Genomic DNA, 25477 nt, shown 5'->3' on the forward strand with positions numbered 1-25477 from the left:
CTGAGACAACTATTACTGACAGAAACCATCACATCATCCAGTTTGTGTGTTTGCAGCTGCTTAAAAGATTTTAAACAGAGATTAATCAGTAATTCATGTGATGTGTTTGTGTTTGCAGAGGTCAGAGGTCACAGTCTCCAGCATCCAGCTGTGTGTCTGTGAGGAGTGACTGGTCCAAAGAAATACTTCCTCCATATTTCAGTAATGAACCTGCAGCAACAATGTTCTTCAATCATGGAGCTCAGCTGACCATGTAAGAGAGCTGCTGACTCAGAGTTCAAAGGTTGTTTCTATAAATGTTCTGCCAGTGACATCATAACTTAACCTCACACTGGTCTGTGTATGAAGTATCATTTAGTGGCAGTTGTTAAAGTTGTATAATGATGATGCTAGTTTGGGGTGTATTTTCCTGCTGATGCAAATGCATCTACTTTGCCCTTTGTCTGGTGCTTTGGACAAAGACGTCCAATGAAACTCAGAACAACACAGTTTGCACCACCAGCAGGCAGAGGAAGTGGCTGACATCCAGAAATCCTACCAGTGGCTGAACAAAGCTGGACTGAAAGACAGCACAGAGGCACTAATCATGGCAGCACAGGAACAAGCTCCGAGCACAAGACCCATAGAGCCCGGGGTCTACATGGCTCTTTTTGGGGGGGTTGTGTTGTATTAATAGTGACTTTGTTTCTTTGGACCTGACCAAAGTATTTTGTTTTTCAGTTCAGTTGCAACATTGACTAACACTAATGCAGGGGTCGGCAACCTGCGGCTCTTTAGTCCTTACAGTGCGGCTCCTCGTGGTTTGGGAAACTAAATTAGAAGTATTTAGCTGAAGTGTATTTTATTTATGTTCTTTTTTAACTTGTAGTTCTAAATTGGAAGATTATTGTGATATTGAAATCTAAAAATAAAATTATATTTTTTATTTTTTCATCGCTCAAATAAGCGTCACACTCGTGGAAGCCGGTGTACCCGCCGAAACGAAATTAACCAGGTAAAATACATATTTAGGCAGAATTTTGCAAATATCTGTTTTTCATCTTTCAGCAGCATAGAGCTTTTTTTCCAATTATTTTTTTAAAAGTCAGGTCAAGGCTCCAAAAGCCCAAAGGAGATATAAGGGTGGCGGCTCACAGCAGCTTTTGTTTGCTACATCATTTTAGTTCAGCTGGGTGTCTTTCCTTTGGTTATATTTCTTTAAGAGTTCAAATGTGTTCATTACATAAATAACATGTAATTTTCTCTGTAGCACTTCATGGATTTCATAAGCAACACACCTTAGTTGTTCACACAAAGCATAAAGGTAAAAAACAGTATATACAGTGTTATCTTCATTCTAGACGTCAAAAAGTATTTGTGGCTCCCAGTGTTTTCTTTTGCGTGGAAACTGGCTCCAAATGGCTCTTTGGGTCCTGAAGGTTGCTGACCCCTGACCTAATGGTATATTTTTTTTAGCTGGATCGTTCTATAAAAACATGAATCAAATCTGAGAAAAGTTTCCACCTGGCCTGTTGAATGTTATTGAAGCCAGAAGTTTGCCTTCATACTGTGTTTCTTGCATGCCTTTTGTGGTGTACTAATTGATGTGAAATGAATGCAAAGTGGTTGTGTTTGCAGAGGTCAGAGGTCACAGTCTCCAGTATCCAGCTGTGTGTCTGTGAGGAGTGACTGGTCCAAAGAATATCCTCCATATTTCAGTCATGAACCTGCAGCAACAATGTTCTTCAATCATGGAGCCCAGCTGACCATGTAAGAGAGCTGCTGACTCATTTACGGGTGTTTGAAATTCTGTGACCACTTTGTAATTTTAGTTTATATTTTTAAAGTGTTTTTATTTGTAGTTGCCTGTATTTTTATTACACTGTGTGTAACGTGGTGGTTTGTGCTGTTTGGGATTGTTTTGGTGTATTTGTGTCAGAACATCAGATAAATGATTTCATCACATTTTAAAAGAAAGTATCAGGATAATAATCTGAACTGAGTCATCAGAAATAGAAAGATGGTCTCAACTAGTGATGGGCAGATGAAGCCCCATGAAGCACTGGAGCTTTTCATCCAATTGGTTCACCCCAACGCGAAGCTTCATGAAGCTTCATTTGCTCTAGCAGGACACCTACTGGACGTAAAAATAATAGCTGGCATGAATTTGAAGAGTGTGGCATTTTGCACACAGCCTGTAAATGTCAACAACAAAAGGAGTGTGTAAAACATGTATATTGTAGTGATGGCAGTATACTGTGTATATTTATGCTGGCAGTATGGAAAATGATTATTTGCGGCAAAGTTCGAACCGCTTCATGAACCAGTCACGTGGTACAGCCGGGCAGCGAGGCTTCGGACGTCATCATTTTCAGCTCCTCCCATAAATGAAGCAAGCCTCGATACGCGCTTCGCGGAAACGCCCCCTCCATTACTCGACACACGCTCCGAAGCCTCGATACAGAACGTCCCATCACTAGTCTCAACAGGCCACTGAGCTGATCTCCAAAGAAATGCAGAAGATTGAAGAGTCCGAGGCTGTTTATTTGTCACAGGCATCGTCATACACGTACAACACAGTGAAATGTGCTGAGCTGCTCCTGTGACTGGACAAAACATTAGAAACAATCATTAAATGAAATAATGAAACATTGTGCAGATGTAATGTTAAAGTGCTTTGTGCCACATTAGCACAGCATGTACTGACAGAGCAGTGCAAGCAGAACAAAGCAAATGAGCAAAGTGATGTAAAGAGAGTAACTGAACAGAGTGAGCAGAGTAATATCAGCAGTAATGAAGCAGCAGGATCAGTGTAGCAGCGTGTGACGTCATAATGAATCAGGTATGATCTGAAATATGACAGTGAGACAAGAACATGATGTAAGGTCCTGTTTAAACCCTGATGGTGATGCTATGAGGGGAGCATGTTCTGATTTAGGACTTGGATGGTCTGAGGATAGAAGCTCCTCTCTGTTTGTGTCCTGATGGTGCAGAAGCTTCTGCCTGATTGTAGAAGGAGCTGAAGCCAGCATCATCCCAGAGGTGAAGCTCCTCTGTGTGCAGACCTGAGGTCAGATTCCTCCAGGCTGATGTTCAGGATCTACAGAAACGTGTGGTTGTAGTTATTGCTGCACTGTGTGCTGACAGCAGATACTCAGAACAAAGCGCTGCACACGTGTTCTTTACAAACATCTGTACATATAAAATATGGATCATGGCAGTGAATGAACACGTTTCTGTCATTTGTTTCATTGGCTTCTTTTTTCTGCCTGTGTTCATGTGATTCATGTCTAACACATAAACAGGTTTGTAATCAAACATCACATCATCAGGGAGGCATCATGAAACAAAGTTACTGCTGGAGGCTGAACTCAATTTGGTGGCAATGTTCAAAAATATCACTCAGATCATTTCAAAGCTTTTAGTTCTTCTTCTTCACTTCTGTAAAAGAATAGAAAGGAAATCAGAACCCAGAAGTTCACTTCCTGATGACTGAACTCTTTCAAAATAAAGCTGAAAGCTCTGAATGTGACACCGCTGCTCCACCACAGTTTTTAGAGGAGGTCAAAGGTCAGTTGAAAGTGATGGATCCCAAACTTCCAGTACATCCAGTGAAGGACATAATCAGCTCTGTGATGAAGGCTTTTACTGTGGAGTTTGTAGGCTGATCACTCTGTGTTTAATAAGACAGGCAGGAACAGCAAAGGAAACTTGGATTCTGAACTCAAACACAAGTTTCTCCACTTTGACTTTTCTCTGTGACCATCAGAGCTTCTGCACAGTGTCATCAAATCTGGATGTTTGTCACTGACAGTCAATGATTTTAGTGATAAAGAAATGTGTTCACAGAGGGAGGAAGAGGAAGAGGAGTGGTGTCTGTGAGGAGGAGCAGCTGTCCTGCTGTGCTTTGTGTCAGGACGTCCTGAAGGATCCAGTCTCTACCAGCTGTGGACACTGGTTCTGCAGACAGTGCATCTCCTCATACTGGGACCAGTCTGCTTCATCAGGAGACTGGTCCTGTCCCCAGTGTGGAGAAAGATCCAGAAGCAGAGCTGGACTGCAGACAGCCAGTCAGAGCAGCTGTGTACAAAGTAAGACTGAACATCTGTCTGCTGATGGACTCATTTCTGAAAACTGGACTTCTTGTTGTTGTTCAGACATTGAAGAGTTTTCTTTCTGTTTTTCTTTCTTTCAGCAGATGTTGGTCTGCAGGAGGTTTTAGATGAACATAAGATCAGTCTGAGGAGGAGATGTGAACGTGTGACTGAAGGAAGTGATGAAACAGGAAGTAGAACCCTCCTCAACAGGATCTACACTGAGCTCTACATCACAGAGGGACAGAGTGAAGAGGTTCATAGCCAACATGAGGTGAGGCAGCTGGAGACAGCTTCCAAGATGGACGCCCTCCATGACACTCCAATCAGGTGCCAGGACATCTTTAAAGCCTTACCTGACCAACAGAGACCCATCAGAGTGGTTCTGACCAACGGCGTGGCTGGTGTTGGAAAAACCTTCTCAGTGCAGAAGTTCACTCTGGACTGGGCAGAGGGCTTGGAGAACCAACATGTCAGTGTGGTGGTTCTGCTTTCATTCAGGGAGCTGAACCTGATCAGAGAGGAGCAGTACAGTCTTCTGGAGCTGCTCCATGTTTTCCATCCAACACTACAGAAGGTCACAGCAGAGAAGCTGGCTGTCTCTCAGCTTTTGTTCATCTTTGACGGCCTGGATGAAAGCAGACTTTCATTGGATTTCACCAACAGGAAGCTGCTGTCTGATGTCACACAGAAGTCATCAGTCAGCCAGCTGCTGACAAACCTCATCCAGGGGAATCTGCTTCCCTCGGCTCTCGTCTGGATAACTTCCCGACCTGCAGCGGCCAATCAGATCCCTCCTACATGTGTTGACAGGCTAACAGAAGTACGAGGCTTCACTGACGCCCAGAAGGAGGAGTACTTCAGGAGGAGATTCAGTGATGAAGAGCTGTCCAGCAGAATCATCTCCCACATGAAGACATCCAGGAGCCTCCACATCATGTGTAGTATCCCAGTCTTCTGCTGGATCACTGCTACAGTTCTGGAGCACATGTTGACTACAGAGCAGAGAGGAGAGCTGCCCAAGACCCTGACTGACATGTACTCACACTTCCTGCTGGTTCAGACAAAGAGGAAGAAGAACAAGTACCACGAGGGACATGAGACGAGTCCACAGGAGCTGACGGAGGCTGACAGGGAAGTTCTTCTGAAGCTGGGGAGGCTGGCGTTTGAACATCTGGAGAAAGGAAACATCATGTTCTACCAAGAAGACCTGGAGCAGTGTGGTCTGGATGTGACAGAGGCCTCGGTGTACTCAGGAGTTTGTACAGAGATCTTCAAAAGAGAGTGTGTGATCTTCCAGAAACCAGTCTACTGCTTTGTTCATCTGAGCATCCAGGAGTTTCTGGCTGCAGTCTACATGTTCCACTGTTTCACCAACAGGAAGTCAGAGGTGCTGAAGGACTTCTTGGGAAAAAAATACAGAGAGTCATCTCTGGATGATTTTTTGATGGAAACACTAACAAAATCCTTCAGGAGTAAAAATGGTCGTCTGGACCTGTTTGTTCGCTTCCTTCATGGCCTCTGTCTGGAGTCCAACCAGAGACTCTTAGGAGGTCTGCTGGGTCAGACAGAGAACAGTCCAGAAACCATCCAGAGTGTCATCAAGAACCTGAAGAATAACAAGAAGCTTAAAATCTCTCCTGACAGAAGCATCAACATCTTCCACTGTCTGATGGAGATTAACGACCTCTCATTACACCAGGAGATCCAAGAGTTCCTGAAGTCAGAGAACAGATCAAAGAAGAAACTCACTATGATCCAGTGCTCAGCTCTGGCCTTCATGCTGCAGATGTCAGAGGAGGTTCTGGATGAGTTGGACCTGCAGAAGTACAACACATCAGCAGAGGGACGACAGAGACTGATTCCAGCTGTGAGGAACTGCAGAAAGGCTCGGTGAGTCCAAGATTTGTTATTCAGAAATGCAGAAGCTGGAGGATGTTTGGTCATTTGTTCTGACACAAGCTGTTGTGTAATATTTTTGAAAGAGTTTCCAAAACCAAATTTGTGTAAAGTTGGAAATAAACATTTCCAGTTAACTCTGTCAAACGTTTTTTCTGCATCTAAAGAAAATATTGTAGTTTCGATGTTTTTACTGCATGAGTAGTCTATGAAACTAAGTAATCTACGTGTATTTGTTGATGAGTGCCGACCTTTTATGAAACCAGTTTGGTCAGGATGAATTAAGAGGGGGGTTATTTTCTCTAATCTCTTTGAGAGAGCTTTGCAGATTATTTTAAGGTCTACATTTATAAGTGATATTGGACGATAGCTTGAGGGATGTACAGGGTCTTTGCCTGGTTTTAGCAGGAGACTAATGTTTGCAGAATTCATATTTGATGGAAGTCTGCCCTTTTCTTTGATTTCCAACAACGTTCTGTAAAAAACTGGTGCCAGAATCGTCCAGAATTCTTTGTAGAATTCTGCCATCTGGACCTGGAGCCTTATTATTGGGCATACTTATCAGGGCTTCCTGGAGTTCACCCGGCGTCACCTGGTGAATCCACTGACATTGCTTGACTGTCTAGTAATTTTGGAAGAGTTACGCTGTCAAGAAACTAATAAATGTCTTTTTTTAGACGCGTTTATTTGTGGTGAATATAAAGTTTCATAGAAATCCCTAAAAATGTTGTTCATTCTTTCAGGTCATACATTGTGTTCCCAGATCATCTTTAACAGCACATATAGTTGTTTTTTCTTTATTTATTTTTAACTGGTTAGCTAAAAATCAACCAAATTTGTTACTGTGTTCAAATTTTTGGGGTATTTTGTTCAGTATTTCCTAAGTCCACTCTTTTTTAAAAATATTTAACAAAGTCTTCATCTCAGTGTCTGAGATGTCACTCAGCAGTGAGCTGCTGACCAAAAAATAATCCAGGCGAGAGTAGGAGTGATGGACATGTGAGAAGAAAGTACAGTCGTGGCCAAAAAGTTTTGAGAATGACACAAATATTAGTTTTCACAAAGTTTGCTGCTAAACTGCTTTTAGATCTTTGTTTCAGTTGTGTCTGTGATGTACTGAAATATAATGACAAGCACTTCATACGTTTCAAAGGCTTTTATTGACAATTACATGACATTTATGCAAACAGTCAGTATTTGCAGTGTTGGCCCTTCTTTTTCAGGACCTCTGCAATTCGACTGGGCGTGCTCTCAGTCAAATCCTGACTGACAGCAACCCATTCTGTCATAATCACTTCTTGGAGTTTGTCAGAATTAGTGGGTTTTTGTTTCCTCCACCCGCCTCTTGAGGATTGACCACAAATTCTCAATTGGATTAAGATCTGGGGACCTGGTCCCCGAGCCAGTTATCACTTTTGCCTTATGGCACGGTGCTGTGGAACGCCAGGACTGCCATAATGAAATAATTAAATACACCATTAAATAATTAATTAAATGTGGCAATAATTAATTAAAATTGGAAATAATTAAATAAATATTTACAACACATTTAAATAAGTATTGACAGTTTTAATTAATTATTTAATGATGTATTTATTTAATTCATTTTGGCACTTTTGTCCCCTTCATGTCTCAACTTGAAATCATTTTATCTGTCAGTCTCACCCATCAAACTAAGTGGGCGGGGTTAACGCTGCCACTGCAGCTTCTCTAGCATTTGATTGGTTGCCGTGCAAAGTAAGTCAAGACAGGTCGATCCTAGATAATCGATTGCTTGTGTGGCCTTGGGGCAGCCAGGTATCCCAGAATGCATTTCAAATCACCGTCAGCAATGGTGGTGTAAAGTTATAAAATATCCTGTTTTTCTGTCACCAACTACACTTTTAACAGTGTTTTAGCCGCGAATGTCGCAGCGTAATCTTCACACGTCTGGTCAGGTTGTCAACATAGAACGTGTTTGCAAAAGTGCTCAGATGTTTTCAGAGATTTCACTCGCTCTGCTAACAGTCAGCTGACAGAGAGCACCGAGCTCACAGCCCCGGTGTTCCAGCTTAACTGTTTTTGGGGTTTTTTTTGGGGGGGGGGTTACGTTACCCAGTTTGTTTACATATTCCACTGTCCGTGTTCCACATGTTGCATTTGCAGATTCTCATTTTCACCGTCTTTTTCCGCCTTGTGTCTCTGTGCTTCTGTAACATAAAGAACGAGCTGACGTGTTTCTCAGGACACCAGCGATCAGCTCAACAGGCCCTCAGTTTACCTGCATGCATCCTCCTCCTCACCTGTCAGCTGTTTAGCTGCTAATTCAAGAAACGCGCCCACGTGACCTGGTGATAGTCACAGTTTAACTGGGCAGCCGGTGCTCGATATAACGCAATGTCAGCGCATTTTTCTGCACAAGATAAGTAAATATAGTTTTTTCCCCGAGCGCAGAGCTGCTGAAGCTTGTTTCCCTACAGAGCACTTTATAGGCGAACCAGCTTTATCAGCGGCTGATGTCCAATCACACAGCTTTGAAACCTCAGCTGAGTTTTAGCTCTCAGTGGTTAAACGCTGGACTTAATTCACTCAGGTTCTGTCTGTCGGGTCACGTTTACTTCGCTGTTTTATTTACAACTGAGCAAATCGGTTTGGCTGAGGTTAAACTGCATGTCTCCAAAAGTTGATTCTGTTCATCTGGACGTAGCGTTTTGTTTCGTCATCATCCAGGTGACTTCTTCAGTCTCAGCTGACTGCAGGTTTCAATCTTATAAACAGTACATTTGCATAATGACTGAAACCAGCCCACTGAAGGAACAATGGGCTGGGAGGTCAGTTCATTAATCAGAATTATGCAAACTGTCACAGCCATTGATCAACAACCACTGATCAATGTCCATGAGTCCCATTCACAGAGAGTTGGGGAATGGCTGCAATCACAGCATGTAAGATGGTGACAGATGTACCCTTAGGCTCCTCCTCGATTCAGAGATGGTCTTTCCCTTTTCACTTACCGTATTTCCCGGACTACAAAGCGCACCCGAATATTAGCCGCACAAGCTAAAATCAGGGGAAAATCCTGTTTTGTACATACATTAGCCGCACCTGACTAAAGGCCGCAGGTGTTTCAATGTTGACTTATCATATGTAAGAGAATATGCACAAAGGGAATTGTCAGGAAAGAGATTGCTGTTTGGAGACACACCCCTTTTATTAATATTTTGAAAAACAAGTTATGGGTACATATTTGCATAACCTTTTAGGTATATGTACAAGTAGCGGTAATTACAAGTAGGAAACATGTACTGTGCTTCATAAATGAGTAACAAATGTAGTACATAACAATAACCTACAGCACACCAGAAAAATAGATTCAGACTACCTTTTAGGCTCAGGTGCAGTGACACGGCTTTAACAAGAAGAAAAGTCAGTCATTCACCACCATCTTCCTGCCCACTAAAACCACCAAAGTCCTCTTCTCCAGTGTCGGATACAAACAGGCTCAGGATGGCTTCGTCATCCACTCTCAGCTTCTTTCCTTCGTTGTCACTTTCAAAACCAAAGAAATCCTCGTTGTCAGTGTCAGAGTCGAACACCCTCAGAAGGGCCGTGGCAGTGTCCTCCTCTCCATCATGCAGCATTCAGCCCTTCGAAATCCGTTGGTGATCGTGGATGTTTTCACACTTTTCCACGCTGTCAGATTCCACCGGTGGAGTTGAGCATAACTTGCTTTTCGCATTGTTTTTCGCGCTACTTGTACGGCACTATGTTGTCTGGCGGATGGACACGTGACCAACACACCACTCTTGAACCCCGATACTGTGTGTCTGATCACATGCCCTTCCGCCAGGCAACGTAGTGCCGTACAACAGCGGAACAAACAAAACAAATCGTCTTACGATATGACAAAAATCATGGACAATCCATAGAAAAGCCGCACCTGACTAAAAGCCGCAGGGTTCAAAGCTTGTGGAAAAAGTAGCGGCTTATAGCCCGACAATTACGGTACTTCCCTGGATGATTGAGAATGCATCAAGACGTCATAACTTCATAGTTTTACTGAAGTTTAATGGTTCACTGTGTTAGACTGAACCGTTCGCTTTTCTTTATCTGGTGTGTTTTGGATTTAACAGTGAATTTTGAGATTAAACTGACTTTTAAAATGTTTTTATACAAAGAGGAAAGAGACGGCGTATTTCCACTGAGAGGAGCAGAGCTTGCAACAGCGTGTTCAGACTGCAACCTGGGCAGAAATATTACATCATCTGGTTTTTAATAGTTATTCAACTGTATTCTAAGCACCAGCGATCTGTTAGAATTTTTAGAGTTTACTTAACTAAAAATAAACGAGGTTAACATATAATTTGTGTGATTGTTTTTGTTTGTTTGTGTGTGTTTCGGTCATGTTATGTTTACCTGTCAAAGGCTTGTTAGAAACTATGAAACACATCATGCAGACTTCTGGATGTTAGAAGAAAACTAATACTGCTCATGAATGAGACTAAAGGCAGGAAGGTGTCCTGTAAAACTAAACATGTTAATAGGACCTCCCTATTTATATCATAGTTTATGATATCCGGTTGTTCAGTCTGACGTCACTAGCCGTGTCTGGGTCTAAACTCCGCTGCAGGTCCATATATCAAACGATCACTATGGGATTACTGAGAGTTGAAAAACTGTCTAAAGTCTTTCATCTTTAATAAAATGATCAGCGTTCTGCTCTACCAGGTGTAACAATTGAGTTTAACATCCAGGCATCCATGAAAACGGAATTTATGACAATTAACGGAGTTAGAAGTTAGCAGGGAGTTAGCTCGCTAGCTTCTATCTAAATACAATCTAGCATGTCCTGACTGCGGGGTTTTGGAAACAAATGAAAACGTACAGCTCTGCTATCACTTCCAGCATAAATGAAGACAGAAAACTAAACAGCAGTGACGTTTGTAGGGTTACTGAAGTTGGGCTAGCTGGTATATAATGATGTGCTACGTGACCGCTAGCGACACAGCTATGTTAGCATAATATAAACAAGCTAACTTTTTTCCCACTCGATAAAAGTTAACGTGAGTGTTCTCGGTGGTCAGGAACAAATGTAATCGCATGGCAGGATGCTGTAAAAGGACCAAACTTCAGCCAGGAGAACAACTGAGATAATCCATCCACAATACGAGGTTAGTCATTCATATACTGCTGCATGGGCTGGGCTGTAGTTACATCCTAAGGTTTTAAAAACTGAGCTTAAATAAATGATTAGCGGTAATAAAAGCCGAGGGAGGTCAACAGTGGTCGCTGACTGTTTTAGGAGCTTTTTGAGATCAAATAGAAGAAAATACATAACATTAAACATGTTAACAACACAAAAGCCATATTAAACCGGAAGTGCAAGGCTTGTGAAATGGGACGGCAGGAGCAGGAACATGAATAATGACAGTAGATGTTTGTGTGAAAGTGCTGGAAGCAAATGAGTGTGTGATGTTCTTTCAGTGTTGCACTTTGTAGACGCTCCCTGAGCACTGGTCTCACAGCCAGCTGCACATAGAGACCAGTGTTGTTAGTCCAGGTCAGAAGATGACTTGTTGGAATGAAAATGAGCTTGTAGTTTGTCTGCTTTAATAATGTGACTGGAAAAAGGTGTTGGACTTCAAATATGTCCATTTCTGTCACACTTCACCTTTAAAAGTGACGCCATGTGGTTCCTGGAAGGAAAAACACGACTTTTTCAAGTCTTTGTCCTGTTTTTATGAGAAATGTACGACTTTAATGTGAAACATTCAGAGTTTTTTCTCTTGTTGTGTTTGTTTGAAGCTGCTTCCTGTTGGCTTCAGCTGTTTGGAGTTTCCATTTTCTAAACTTCTACATTCTGAACCTTCTTCAGCTCTGAACAGATGATGAAACACTGAATGATTTCAAGCACTTTGTCTAATAAACTTACATCTTTCATTCTTTATACAGTGTCTGTGGTTTGTCAGATATTGGCCTTGATTATCTGGCAGCAGCGCTGAAGTCCAACCCCTCGTATCCCACAGAGGTGGACCTGAGTGGAACCTACAGCAACCTGAAGGATCCAGGAGTGAAGCATCTGTGTGGTTTCCTGGAGAATCCACGATGTCGATTTGAAACTCTGAGGTCAGTCAGCATGTTTTAGTTGTGCTGAGATGAATATGATGTGAAAGTTGTGCTGACACTAAACTGCAGACATCAGGCTGATATTATACTGATCCACACTGAGGATCTTCATGGTAAAGTCTGTTTTCTTCTTCTCTGGTTTAGTCCATTGACTGCAGCAGAACAATGTTCACATTTCAAACAGTGATACTCAACGTATGGCCCGCGGCCCACACGCGGCCTGCCCACCTTTCCTGATTCAGAGAGAGGGGACCCTGATTAACTGTGTAGCTTCTTCCTCACAGTTCTAAGTATCAGACACAACAATGAATAATCCACAGCTGACTGTCTTTAGAGGGTCAAAGGTCACGGCACACAGCAGACAGTCAGAAATATTCTAACTCTGATCATTTATCAGTTGTGACACTGTGAGACTTGATCAGAGGTGTGATCATCACAGCAGAGGCCTTTGTGTCAAAGTCACTGAGGATCAAACAGAAACACATGAAGCAGATTTTCCTCTTCTGGCTTTTTATAGCAGATAACCTTCAAAATATTCTGCAGTCGATCAAAAACTGAAGCAAACCATGAAGCAACATGTGAACATGAGCTGATGCTGCTGAAGTGAAGCAAAGTTACAGAGGTTTGATTACAGACACAGCTGAGAGTTTGTAATCTGTCATCATTTTAAAAAGTTTCCATGGAACAGCAGAAATGAGGCTTTACTGTCAGAGGCCGACAGCACTGAACACAACAGCAGACTGGTGGCTAATAAACAGTGAATGATGCAGAAACAGATGTTTGAAGCTGTTCTTGGAGTACACTGAGAGAGAGAGAGCTGTGCAGGCAGGAACAGCCAAAGTCAGAGAGAATTCATGAGCATATTGATCAAACGTGAAGCAGAGTTTGGATCTTCTTTTGCTGCTGCTTCACTCAGTTTTGGTTGGAGACAGATGAAACCTGCAGCTTCAGGATCTGTGAGCTGTCCACTTTCAGCCCCGACGGCGTGTCCGTGTACGTGCCGTCGAGTGAACGATCCACGCTCTGTGTTTCCATCTTTGTGTGTTTAGCTGCTCTCATTTACTGTTTTATCTGTTTGCTGCTTGTTGAAATAGTTTGTGAGCTTTAACCTGAGATTCTGGCAAAATACATTTATATTAAACATCGATTCAGGATTGAATGAATCAACATCGTTTTATTCAAATTAAAACCATTTAAATGGGAACATGAATTTTTTACAGCCGCCTCTAATGCTGGGTAATGTCAGCTGGTCCATGTGCAGCTGGCTGTGAGGCTCAGGGAGCGTCTACAAAGTGCAACACTGAAAGAACATCATCCATAAATATTGAGTAAGAACTGGACTCTCATACAGCGAGACTCAAATGCCTTTAAACATCAGCTTATCCTACTGATCCAAGTCCAACACTGAGTTTGTAAAAACATGTTTGTCAATCATTTTGTTTGGTTTCTGAGGAAAAAGATTCAATAACTTGCTGCTAATACACAACATTTCATCATATTTCCTCATAACCCTCTTTTGTCTGACCATTTGATCCCATTTGAATTTGCAATAAAGGATCCACAGAGTTTGGTGACAATAATGACAGTAGATGTTTGTGTGAAAGTGCTGGAAGCAAATGAGTGTGTGATGTTCTTTCAGTGTTGCACTTTGTAGACGCTCCCTGAGCACTGGTCTCACAGCCAGCTGCACATAGAGACCAGTGTTGTTAGTCCAGGTCAGAAGATGACTTGTTGGAATGAAAATGAGCTTGTAGTTTGTCTGCTTTAATAATGTGACTGGAAAAAGGTGTTGGACTTCAAATATGTCCATTTCTGTCACACTTCACCTTTAAAAGTGAAGCCATGTGGTTCCTGGAAGGAAAAACACGACTTTTTCAAGTCTTTGTCCTGTTTTTATGAGAAATGTACGACTTTAATGTTCTTTTTTTTATACTCAATTTTTATTATAATTTACAACATTGCAACTTGTACTTGTCAATGTTCACAAGTAGGACAGTTACAGGAACCGCAATGCAGAAATGTAGATTAAAATAAGAACTGCAATTAGGAAGCACAAAACAAAACCCAAGCAAAACAAACAAACAGACAACAACATAACAAAAAGAAAACAAAACAAAAACTTTATGTAATATTAAATAACATGTGATAGGGCTGGGCGATATATCAAAAATTTATCGTTACCGAAATTTATGACTCTCATCGACGTCATTTTGCCCATGTCGGTAAATTCGGTATTTAAAAAAAAAAAAGGAAAGGCATGTGCAGGTTGGCGATGTTCATGTCCCTTTAAGACGCTGTGCTACGTTACAGACTTGACGGGGTGGAGTCACATGACTCTACTACCTGTAACAAGACGAGACACGGGTGAACAAATGGAGGACGATTTAAATGTTGAAGCAGCAGCGACGGAGGTAGGCTGGTGGAGGAGGAAGAGGAGACGCTTGTTAACAAAAAAAATGCATCATCAATCGTTTGGCAACATTTTGGATTCAACAAGGATGATATTGATCAAAAAATTGTTAAATGTAAACTCTGCAAAAAGACTGTTGCGTCAAGTCAAGGTAACACAACCAACCTCTTAATAAATAATATTTATTATTAAACTATTTTGTTTACAAGGGATATACATTTTTTAGAGAGCATGGTTACATATTGTATCCGACACTTTTTATTTTGTTCAGTTAATAAATCTTAACCACTAAAAGTACTTACTACTATTGTCTTCATTTATTTTCAGTGACATTTTACAGTCCTTTAAAGTGGTAATAATATAATTGCAATGAATAGGTCTAGGGGGAATAATATTATCAAAATAACTGGAGGAACTATGCTGCCTGCTACAGCCCCATCAAATGAAAAAAAAAAAAAAAACGTTTGTTTTTTGGCACTTGGGGTGGTTATCGTCCATTTATCGTTATCGAGGTTAACTGCTCAATTTATCATGATATTGATTTTAGGCCATATCGCCCAGCCCTAACATGTGACAAACTTAGCCGTAAATGGACAAAACGAAACAGACCTATGCTAAATTATTGAAACAGTAAAGCATGTATGGGTCGCCAACACTCAGTAAACAATTCTCTCTGAATCTGCAGAGCAGATGTTATTTCCTCCATCTGGTAAATTTCTCTTGCTTTATCAATCCACATATTATATGAAGGTGGGTCAAGATTCAGCCATTTAATAGTGATACACTTTAGTGCTGCTGTAAGATTCTTAAGAGATACTTTTTATTGTTTCCCGCAAAACCCTTTGGTAAGACTCCTAAAATGACTAACTGTTGGTCTTTTGTTAATGGTTGTTGGAAAACTGTACTGAGAACTTTAAATATGTCATTCCAAAGTGAGCAGATTTTTGGGCATGACCAGAATATATGTGAGTGGGTTCCTAAAGAAGTACCACAATTTCGCCAGCAGGTGTCAGGATTTGTAGGCTTCATTTTGGCCATTATCTCTGGGGTTCTAAAATATCTCATGACCACCTTCTATTTAAATTCTCTCCACAGCCCAGAATTAGTCACCAGATGGGCTTCACCGAACACCTCTTCCCAGGTGTCCTCTGAGATTTGAGTGCCAGTCTCAGCTTCCCACCTTGCCTTAATATCCAAAGTTGCATTTGTATTGAAACTCATAAATGCGTTATAAAAATGACTGATTAATTTTGGGGAGGAATTACTTTGAAATGTTTTTAGAAATATTTCCTCAATGGGTGAGGGCTCAGAAACTTGCCTCCATTCTTTATGTTTTGTCAAAAAGCTTCTTAGCTGCAGAAATCTAAAAAAGTCAGAAGAAGGAAGCCGAAACTGACCTCAACTGTTCAAATGAGCTCAGGTGCCCATTCCTCACAACATGACAAAGTTGATGAAGCCCGCTATGTGACCATGCTCTGAAGCCAGAGTCTTCCACAATAGGAGAAAAACCCTGCAGGGAGGAGAGGCTTGATAGAATTGAAATTTCTTTTGGACGACCAAATGATTGTTTGATTCTACGCCAAATCTTTAGTGTGACCCTCGTCCGTTCCCCCATATGCACATTTTTAATTGAAATGTTAGAACAAAGCAGGGATTCCAATGATCTTTCGCACATTGTCTTCTCAATGTTTAGCCACTGAGTTTAAGACAAATCCCGCACCCATACAGTCAGGGGTCTCATCTGAGCTGCCCAGAAATAATATTTCAGGTTTGGAACAGCCAATCCCCCCTGCAGCTTTGACAGTTTTAATCTTTGGAACTTGATCCTTGGGCGTTTGCCTTGCCATATAAATTTGGAAAAAAGTTTATCTAAATTATCAAATGTAGAGTTGGGAATGTTAATAGGCAGCATTTGAAAAAGGTCTAGAAGTCTTGGCAATACATTCATACGTATACTCTCGATCCGACCCAAGAAAGACAGAGGCAGGACTGTCCATCTCTCTAAGTCTTTTTTTATTTTTGCAGCTATAACTTCATAATTTACTTTAAACAAGTCTGATAATGAGTGAGGAATTTGAATTCCTAAATACTTGATACCTTCGTTTGGCCATTTAAAGCCACATCGCTCCTTGAATGTTAGTGAAATGTTTCCTCCTATATCCATTGCCAATGTTTTGTCAATATGGCACTATATTGCAGGAAGGCAATATAGTGCCATAGTTGTCATGGTCCTGGGTCGTTGACCCAGCGTTTTGTGTTTTGTGACTATTTCCCTCTGTTCTAGTTATTCTGTGTCCTCCCCCCTCGTGTCCGGTTCGGGTTCTAGATTTCCTGTTTTACTTTGTAGGTCTGTGTCTCGTTATGCCCATTAAGTTCCAGCTGTGTCCCCTCCTGTGTGCCATTTCCTCATTACCTGGTGTGTGTATTTATAGTTGGTGTCTGCCTGTGCTCCTCGTCGGCTCGTCTGCGTTCATCCATGTATCACTGCGTTCCTCCGTGTAGCTCTGCATTCTATGGTGTTTCGTTCCTGTCTCTGCGTCTCTCTGCCCCGCACCCCTTTTGTATGGTCTCAGGTTTGTCTTTAGTTTCTCCCAGTTTAGGTTTGTAATTGCTCATGTTGAGTTGCCTGTTTTTGCCACCACCACCTTGTAAATAAACATCACTCTGTCATCAGTTCGCTGCATCTTGGGTCCTCCTTTTCCTCCACACCACACGGCTCCCTCCGCCAGCCGTGACAATAGTGCCTTCCTGCAATGAACCCCGTTTGATCTGGATTTATAACCTGTGTAATAATTTTACTAACTCTTTTGGCTAAAATCGTGGTGAGAATGCGCAAATCAGTATTAAGTAATGAGAGTGGCCTGTTTGATTGACAGTTTGTGGGGTCCTTGCCCTCTTTATGGATTACAACAACTGTAGCATCGTTCCAGGACGACGCGCACACACATACACTTACACTGATAAGCACGCACTCATCCCCCTCCCTTTCCAAACGCCTTCGATGCTTGTTTCCTGTGGGGGAAGACGGCGGGTCCGTGTGCCACGCTGGAATGGTAGCGCTGTGTAGGACGACTGCTGTGTTCCTTCGTATTACTCCTCACCCCCTACCCAACCCCGGTGGCTTGTCACGTGCTCCAATGTTGTGACGTGGACATTTATGTGCTCTCTGTGCAGAGGAGTTTTTTTTGTTTCCTGTTCTCATGCTGTCCTCCCATAGGTGCCCAGCGTGAGAAGAGGTCTCTTTTTTTCCTCATGTACTTTTCCCATTGTTGTGTACTTTTTCAGTTTTTTTTTTTTTTCTGTAACGCTGCCGATCTCCGACTGTATTCCCATGTGATGTCTTTGTTGTGTGTGTAAGTCGGGGGGGAGGGGTCCTATTCCTCTGCGGGGCAACCTGCATATGGCCAATAAAGCATTCATTCAATTCAATTCAATTCATAGTCCCAGTCTCCAGAGCGCAGTGGTAAGCTTTCAGTAATAAGGGTGCGACTTTGTCCTTAAGTTTTTTAAGTGCTAAGCCTCTTAAGTGTTAAGGTTTTAAATCACCTGTAAAATTTCTTGTTCATCTAACTCCTTTGCTACAGACTCTGGCAGTGTTTTTAAATTGATCTTTTCTAAGAAATCAGATAGTGTATTGTTATCTTTACATGTATCTGAATTTTTATATAATGACTCGAAAAAATTGGCAAAACAACTTGTAATTTGATTTGGTTTAGTAATTAGGGTTTGATCTGACTTCAACTTTTGGACCATATTACAAGTTTGCTGTTTCCTGAGTCTTATTGCCAGCAATCTACTAGCCCTACTACCCTGTTCATAGTACTTTTGTTTAGTGAATCTTAAATTGCCCTCAATTTTCACGTTCATTAAACTATTAAGCTCACTACGTAACATTTTAAGATCGGAAAGCAAATTGGCTGTCCGTGCTTTTTTGTGTTGTTGCTCTAGGTGTTTTATTTTGGCCTCCAATTCACACCGCCTAGCCTCTTTTCTTTTTTTCCCGGCACTTGCAAATGATATTATGCGACCTCTAATGTATGCCTTGGCGCAATCCCAGAGAGTTAAAGGCGATATCTCTGGAGTTGTGTTCAACTGCAAGTAAGTATTTAGTTCAGTATGTATGAACTCAAAAAACTGGCTGTCATTTAGGAGTGAGGCATTTAATCGCCAGACTGTTCTTGATGCTCCTGTACCATCTCTGTGTCATCCTCCTCGCTCCCTCTTTGCACTCACAGTCTTTGTGCATCATTAACACTCACATGAGGAAAACCAAAGTTTTACTGGGCAGAAGATGATCATCAGTGACGCTGTCTTTAAAATACTCTTGTTAGAAATGTTCGACTTTAATGTGAAACATTCAGAGTTTTTTCTCTTGTTGTGTTTGTTTGAAGCTGCTTCCTGTTGGCTTCAGCTGTTTGGAGTTTCCATTTTCTAAACTTCTACATTCTGAACCTTCTTCAGCTCTGAACAGATGATGAAACACTGAATGATTTCAAGCACTTTGTCTAATAAACTTACATCTTTCATTCTTTATACAGATTGACTCTCTGTGGTTTGTCAGAGATCAGCTGTGATTATCTGGCAGCAGCACTGAAGTCCAACCCCTCCCATCTGAGACAGCTGGACCTGAGCGACAACTACAACCTGCAGGATCCAGGAGTGAAGCATCTGTGTGGTTTCCTGGAGAGTCCAGGATGTAAACTTGAAACTCTGGGGTCAGTCAGCATGTTTTAGTTGTGCTGAGATGAATATGATGTGAAAGTTGTGCTGACACTAAACTGCAGACATCAGGCTGATATTATACTGATCCACACTGAGGATCTTCATGGTAAAGTCTGTTTTCTTCTTCTCTGGTTTAGTCCATTGACTGCAGCAGAACAATGTTCACATTTCAAACAGTGATACTCAACGTATGGCCCGCGGCCCACACGCGGCCTGCCCACCTTTCCTGATTCAGAGAGAGGGGACCCTGATTAACTGTGTAGCTTCTTCCTCACAGTTCTAAGTATCAGACACAACAATGAATAATCCACAGCTGACTGTCTTTAGCAGGTCAAAGGTCACGGCACACAGCAGACAGTCAGAAATATTCTAACTCTGATCATTTATCAGTTGTGACACTGTGAGACTTGATCAGAGGTGTGATCATCACAGCAGAGGCCTTTGTGTCAAAGTCACTGAGGATCAAACAGAAACACATGAAGCAGATTTTCCTCTTCTGGCTTTTTATAGCAGATAACCTTCAAAATATTCTGCAGTCGATCAAAAACTGAAGCAAACCATGAAGCAACATGTGAACATGAGCTGATGCTGCTGAAGTGAAGCAAAGTTACAGAGGTTTGATTACAGACACAGCTGAGAGTTTGTAATCTGTCATCATTTTAAAAAGTTTCCATGGAACAGCAGAAATGAGGCTTTACTGTCAGAGGCCGACAGCACTGAACACAACAGCAGACTGGTGGCTAATAAACAGTGAATGATGCAGAAACAGATGTTTGAAGCTGTTCTTGGAGTACACTGAGAGAGAGAGAGCTGTGCAGGCAGGAACAGCCAAAGTCAGAGAGAATTCATGAGCATATTGATCAAACGTGAAGCAGAGTTTGGATCTTCTTTTGCTGCTGCTTCACTCAGTTTTGGTTGGAGACAGATGAAACCTGCAGCTTCAGGATCTGTGAGCTGTCCACTTTCAGCCCCGACGGCGTGTCCGTGTACGTGCCGTCGAGTGAACGATCCACGCTCTGTGTTTCCATCTTTGTGTGTTTAGCTGCTCTCATTTACTGTTTTATCTGTTTGCTGCTTGTTGAAATAGTTTGTGAGCTTTAACCTGAGATTCTGGCAAAATACATTTATATTAAACATCGATTCAGGATTGAATGAATCAACATCGTTTTATTCAAATTAAAACCATTTAAATGGGAACATGAATTTTTTACAGCCGCCTCTAATGCTGGGTAATGTCAGCTGGTCCATGTGCAGCTGGCTGTGAGGCTCAGGGAGCGTCTACAAAGTGCAACACTGAAAGAACATCATCCATAAATATTGAGTAAGAACTGGACTCTCATACAGCGAGACTCAAATGCCTTTAAACATCAGCTTATCCTGCTGATCCAAGTCCAACACTGAGTTTGTAAAAACATGTTTGTCAATCAGTTTGTTTGGTTTCTGAGGAAAAAGATTCAATAACTTGCTGCTAATACACAACATTTCATCATATTTCCTCATAACCCTCTTTTGTCTGACCATTTGATCCCATTTGAATTTGCAATAAAGGATCCACAGAGTTTGGTGACAATAATGACAGTAGATGTTTGTGTGAAAGTGCTGGAAGCAAATGAGTGTGTGATGTTCTTTCAGTGTTGCACTTTGTAGACGCTCCCTGAGCACTGGTCTCACAGCCAGCTGCACATAGAGACCAGTGTTGTTAGTCCAGGTCAGAAGATGACTTGTTGGAATGAAAATGAGCTTGTAGTTTGTCTGCTTTAATAATGTGACTGGAAAAAGGTGTTGGACTTCAAATATGTCCATTTCTGTCACACTTCACCTTTAAAAGTGAAGCCATGTGGTTCCTGGAAGGAAAAACACGACTTTTTCAAGTCTTTGTCCTGTTTTTATGAGAAATGTACGACTTTAATGTGAAACATTCAGAGTTTTTTCTCTTGTTGTGTTTGTTTGAAGCTGCTTCCTGTTGGCTTCAGCTGTTTGGAGTTTCCATTTTCTAAACTTCTACATTCTGAACCTTCTTCAGCTCTGAACAGATGATGAAACACTGAATGATTTCAAGCACTTTGTCTAATAAACTTACATCTTTCATTCTTTATGCAGCTTGAAGAGCTGTGATTTGTCAGAGATCAGCTGTGATTATCTGGCAGCAGCACTGAAGTCCAACCCCTCCCATCTGAGAGAGCTGGACCTGAGCAGGAACTACAAGCTGCAGGATCCAGGAGTGAAGCATCTGTGTGGTTTCCTGGAGAGTCCAGGATGTAAACTTGAAACTCTGGGGTCAGTCAGCATGTTTTAGTTGTGCTGAGATGAATATGATGTGAAAGTTGTGCTGACACTAAACTGCAGACATCAGGCTGATATTATACTGATCCACACTGAGGATCTTCATGGTAAAGTCTGTTTTCTTCTTCTCTGGTTTAGTCCATTGACTGCAGCAGAACAATGTTCACATTTCAAACCTTCAAAGAAGAAGAAAAATCCTCCAGTGGAAAATTCACTGTGAAACTCTCAAACTCTTCATTGCACCTTAAAGTCTGTGTGACACTGAAATCCAAAGCAAAATGTGCGTTTGCTTTACAGACAGCAGTCCAACACAAACATACACACATCATCCAAAACACAGTCCAACATCCAAATCTCCTCCACTGCCAGCATGAATGATGGGAAAGAGAAGGAGGAACACTCTGACATTCAGGGTTAGAATGAGTTTCATCAAGCAGACTGTGAAGATCAAAGCTGCATTAGAAAGCTTACATGAATGAATGAGTGGACAGAAGTGGACAGAGATCATCTGAAGCACTTCAAAGGCTTTAAATCAGCACATTCCTCTTTATTCTTTATCAACTCTGTTAGTTTCTCTCAGTTTTCTGTGGAATGAAGCTAACAGCAGGCTAATAAGATGCTGACCAATAGGTTTCTATTAAAGGTTGTAATTTGTATATGAAAAAGTGCTTTGGCTCAGCAGGGATCAGCTTACAGGTAGAATACAGCTGCTGGATGGGATTAGCATGTCATAGCTATCTACCAAACTGCTAACTGGGGGATTTCAGGCCATCTATGGATCATTTTTGCTAACTGTTTATTCAGCTTAGGCTCACAGGGCTGCAGCCTGTGCCCTAGCTGTCATAGGGCAAGAGGCGTGGTCCACCTGCACAGGTGAGCAGTCCATCACAGGGCCAACAGAGAGCGACAGAGAAGCACTCCCTCACATCCACACCTACAGCCAATGTAGAAGCACCAATGAACCTAAGCAGCATTTCATTGGACTGTGGGAGAACATCCAACCTCCACAGAAAGGCCCAGCTGACCAACAAGCTTCAACCTACAACCTTCTTGCTCTAAGGCACTAGTGCTAACCACTTTTGCCCATTTCAGCCCAAATCCTGCATCTTCCTGTTTCTGACTCCAGGCCAGCTCCACTAACACTTTCTCATCAGACACTGCCACCTAGTGGAGGAAGTCTTAGTTCCATTTGAAGCTTCAGATTACAGTTAGTTCCTTTACAAAGAGGTGGAGGTGGTGGGGCCACAGCACCATCATCACTGAGTGCCATAGGACACTTAACCTTTGTTTCCATATGCTGGGAACTTGCTGTTGTTCCAAGGAGGACTGGAAAATGTGTGAAAATCTCCCAGTCAGTTCCTCACAGCACACTTCAATCATTTCCCTCCCACAGCATCAGGACCAGGGCTTTTTCTCTCTTTGGTCCCACTAAGAGATTTCCACACAAACACCTCATCAGTGGGACTCTCAGAGCTACCAGCCCTTTGCTACAATCACAAAGCTCTTCATTGAAATCAATGATATCAAAGCTGGAATCAAATGAGTCCAAGTCTTCTGCTGATTCAGCATCACATTCATCTTTGCTCCTTGTTCTGCATCCCCACCATGGACTTCATTCCTTTCCAAGCCAGCCTTGAGTGTCCTTTATTCAGCTCATCCTCTGCTTTACTTTTACACCTGATTTTAGCTGCTTTATCTCTCTTTCAACAGGTTTCTGTGCCTCAATCTTTTTCTTCTCTCCCTCATAACAAGACAGCTTCTTCTGCCTGAGAACATGTTGGAGTGATTTACTAATCCAGGGCTGCTTATTGGGGAAAATACTTCCTGTTTGCAAAGTAATCCCCATTTTTCCCAGAAAGAAATGTCAGTAGAAATCGATGATCTAAGTGAGAACATGAGCCTTTCAAAAGTCCCAGTGGGTGCAGTCAAAGCAGTCCCTCAGTCCCAGTATAGAGTCTTTGGTCCAGACTGGAACAGCTGTGTGCCCAGTTTGAGCTCTCTTCAGTGCTGTGACCTGACAGACCCAGAGGGGCCATCACATCACATTTAGAAGCTCCCCTGATGGAGCCACAACACATGTCCAATACTTAGTCTGTCTTGTTGGACCAACTGGAAGAAATGATTCAAGGACTTAGTCACAGAACAGAGATTCAAATCTCCAAAATCCAACTGGCTGCATCAGGACATATAGTCTGAAACTCTGCACAGTTTCCTGTTTGAAGCTGCTTCCTGTTGGCTTCAGCTGTTTGGAGTTTCCATTTTCTAAACTTCTACATTCTGAACCTTCTTCAGCTCTGAACAGATGATGAAACACTGAATGATTTCAAGCTCTTTGTCTAATAAACTTACATCTTTCATTCTTTATACAGATTGTGGAAGTGTGGTTTGTCAAAGATCAGCTGTGATTATCTGGCAGCAGCACTGAAGTCCAACCCCTCCCATCTGAGAGAGCTGGACCTGGACTTAAACAACCTGAAGGATCCAGATGTGAAGCAGCTGTCTGATCTTCAGCAGAGTCCAGACTACAGACTGGAGACTCTGAGGTCAGTAGAGTGATGGAGTGAGTGGGTGGTGCTGTCAGCAGTATTGTACTAAACACAGTCAGTATGAAACAAAGATCCAGTGTTTCCTGTAAAGCTGCAGCTTCTCAGTGAAGCTGTGAGAGGAGAACGGTGACAGGCTTCAGGATTGGACACAAACACTTCCTGTTTCTCACCCTTATGGTCACCGTAGTAACGGCTGACACGCTCTGATCAAACACTGTCAACAGCCAATCAGCTCTCTGAACAAAGCAGCACGCAGACCAATGACTGCATTGATTTCCAAGTTTAAAGCAGTGAAGAACACAGTCTGTAGGTGAGGAAGAATTTAGTGAGAGCAGATGTTTGGATGGAATTCCTCCAGTTAACAGCTGGAACCGTCCATCTGGATTGTTGGGCTTGTTGTTGGGGTTCCTACAGAGCTCAGAGTGGACACACCAAGGTTCTTCTAATGAATGAAAGTCCAAACTCAAACTAGGAGGGAAAAACATTTTCAGCAACTTCAATAAAAATCCAAAGATTAGAAAAAGTGAAGCAACAATGAGTCCTAGTACAGTCCCAGCACTGACGTCCCTGCTGCTCTTTATACTGGATGTGCTGCATCACTGACTGACAGCTGATGAAGAGTCTCTGGAAACACTCGTTTATCTCCTCTGCTCTTCCTCCTTCTCTCTGCAGGTGGAGGCGATGATGGTAAACAGGACGGTGTGTGTGCTGAGAGAGGAGCAGCTGTGTCCTGATGATCCAGAAAGGTTGAAGCAGCAGCAGCTTGTGTGTAGAGACGCTCTGACTGGGCCATGTTACTGGGAGGTGGAGAGGAGAGCTTCATCCAGCAGTGACTGACAGAGGAATGAAGTGCAGATGACTGTCAGTGCTGCAGAGTGAACTGCTCTGAGAACAGCTCCACTGTCAGACACAATGTAGAGTCCAGCATCAGCCCTGTGTGTCCCTCTGGATCTGACAGAGGATCATCAGTGTATCTGGACTGCTCTGCTGCTGCTCTGTCCTTCTACAGTCTCTGCACAGTCTCTGTCTCACTCTGGAAAGATTTTACAACTTGTTGTAATTACAGAACGTTAATATAATATTCAAACATGTGATCTTCTCTTTATTTCTGAATCTTTACCAAATAAAGAAAAACCAAACTAACAAATAGAAGCTGTCGTGTCCTTTTTCACCACATCTGTGAATCTTTTCTGTGTTTTTCCTCTTTTCCTCCTTCCTGCAGCTCCATCTTCATCATTCTGTGTCCAGTATATGTGAACACGTCCAAAGCATCTGAGCCTCATGTTACCCGTTTGTGTGAGTTACGCCTGTCGTTGTGTTGTGGTGTATAAATAAGGGGCAGGAGACAGCGCTGGATCTCTGAGTTCTTTACTCTCAATTTCTGCAACATCTGCAATATCTAGAAATGCAAACCTGTGAGCTGTGTGTGTTGTGCGTCT

The 25477-nt window shown here is 42.2% G+C and overlaps 1 protein-coding gene across 1 annotated transcript; it reads left to right on the forward strand.

Annotated features, from left to right (window-relative positions):
* The first annotated feature begins 1652 nt into the window (after nt 1-1652).
* Nucleotides 1653-25091, forward strand: LOC146548239 (NACHT, LRR and PYD domains-containing protein 12-like). The gene is made up of 8 exons (XM_085266174.1): nt 1653-1749; nt 3829-4070; nt 4175-5966; nt 11904-12077; nt 19026-19202; nt 21310-21486; nt 23862-24035; nt 24711-25091. The coding sequence occupies exons 1-8, from the start codon at nt 1718-1720 to the stop codon at nt 24721-24723; spliced, it is 2781 nt and encodes a 926-aa protein (XP_085122300.1). The 5' UTR covers nt 1653-1717; the 3' UTR covers nt 24724-25091.
* Nucleotides 25092-25477: the final 386 nt, after the last annotated feature.

The sequence above is a fragment of the Mchenga conophoros genome, linkage group LG23, assembly GCF_057382185.1.
Source record: "Mchenga conophoros isolate Kocher_MC1m ecotype Shallow Benthic linkage group LG23, M_conophoros_male_GT1.1, whole genome shotgun sequence".
NCBI lineage: Eukaryota > Metazoa > Chordata > Actinopteri > Cichliformes > Cichlidae > Mchenga > Mchenga conophoros.

What these genes read in the sequence shown, in the direction of transcription:
- LOC146548239 (XM_085266174.1), top strand. Translation starts at nt 1,718, where the DNA reads ATGTTCTTCAATCATGGAGCCCAGCTGACCAT. An exon ending in CATGGAGCCCAGCTGACCAT is followed by an intron (nt 1,750 to 3,828) that starts GTAAGAGAGCTG and finishes ATGTGTTCACAG; the next exon opens with AGGGAGGAAGAGGAAGAGGA. An exon ending in AGGAACTGCAGAAAGGCTCG is followed by an intron (nt 5,967 to 11,903) that starts GTGAGTCCAAGA and finishes TTCTTTATACAG; the next exon opens with TGTCTGTGGTTTGTCAGATA.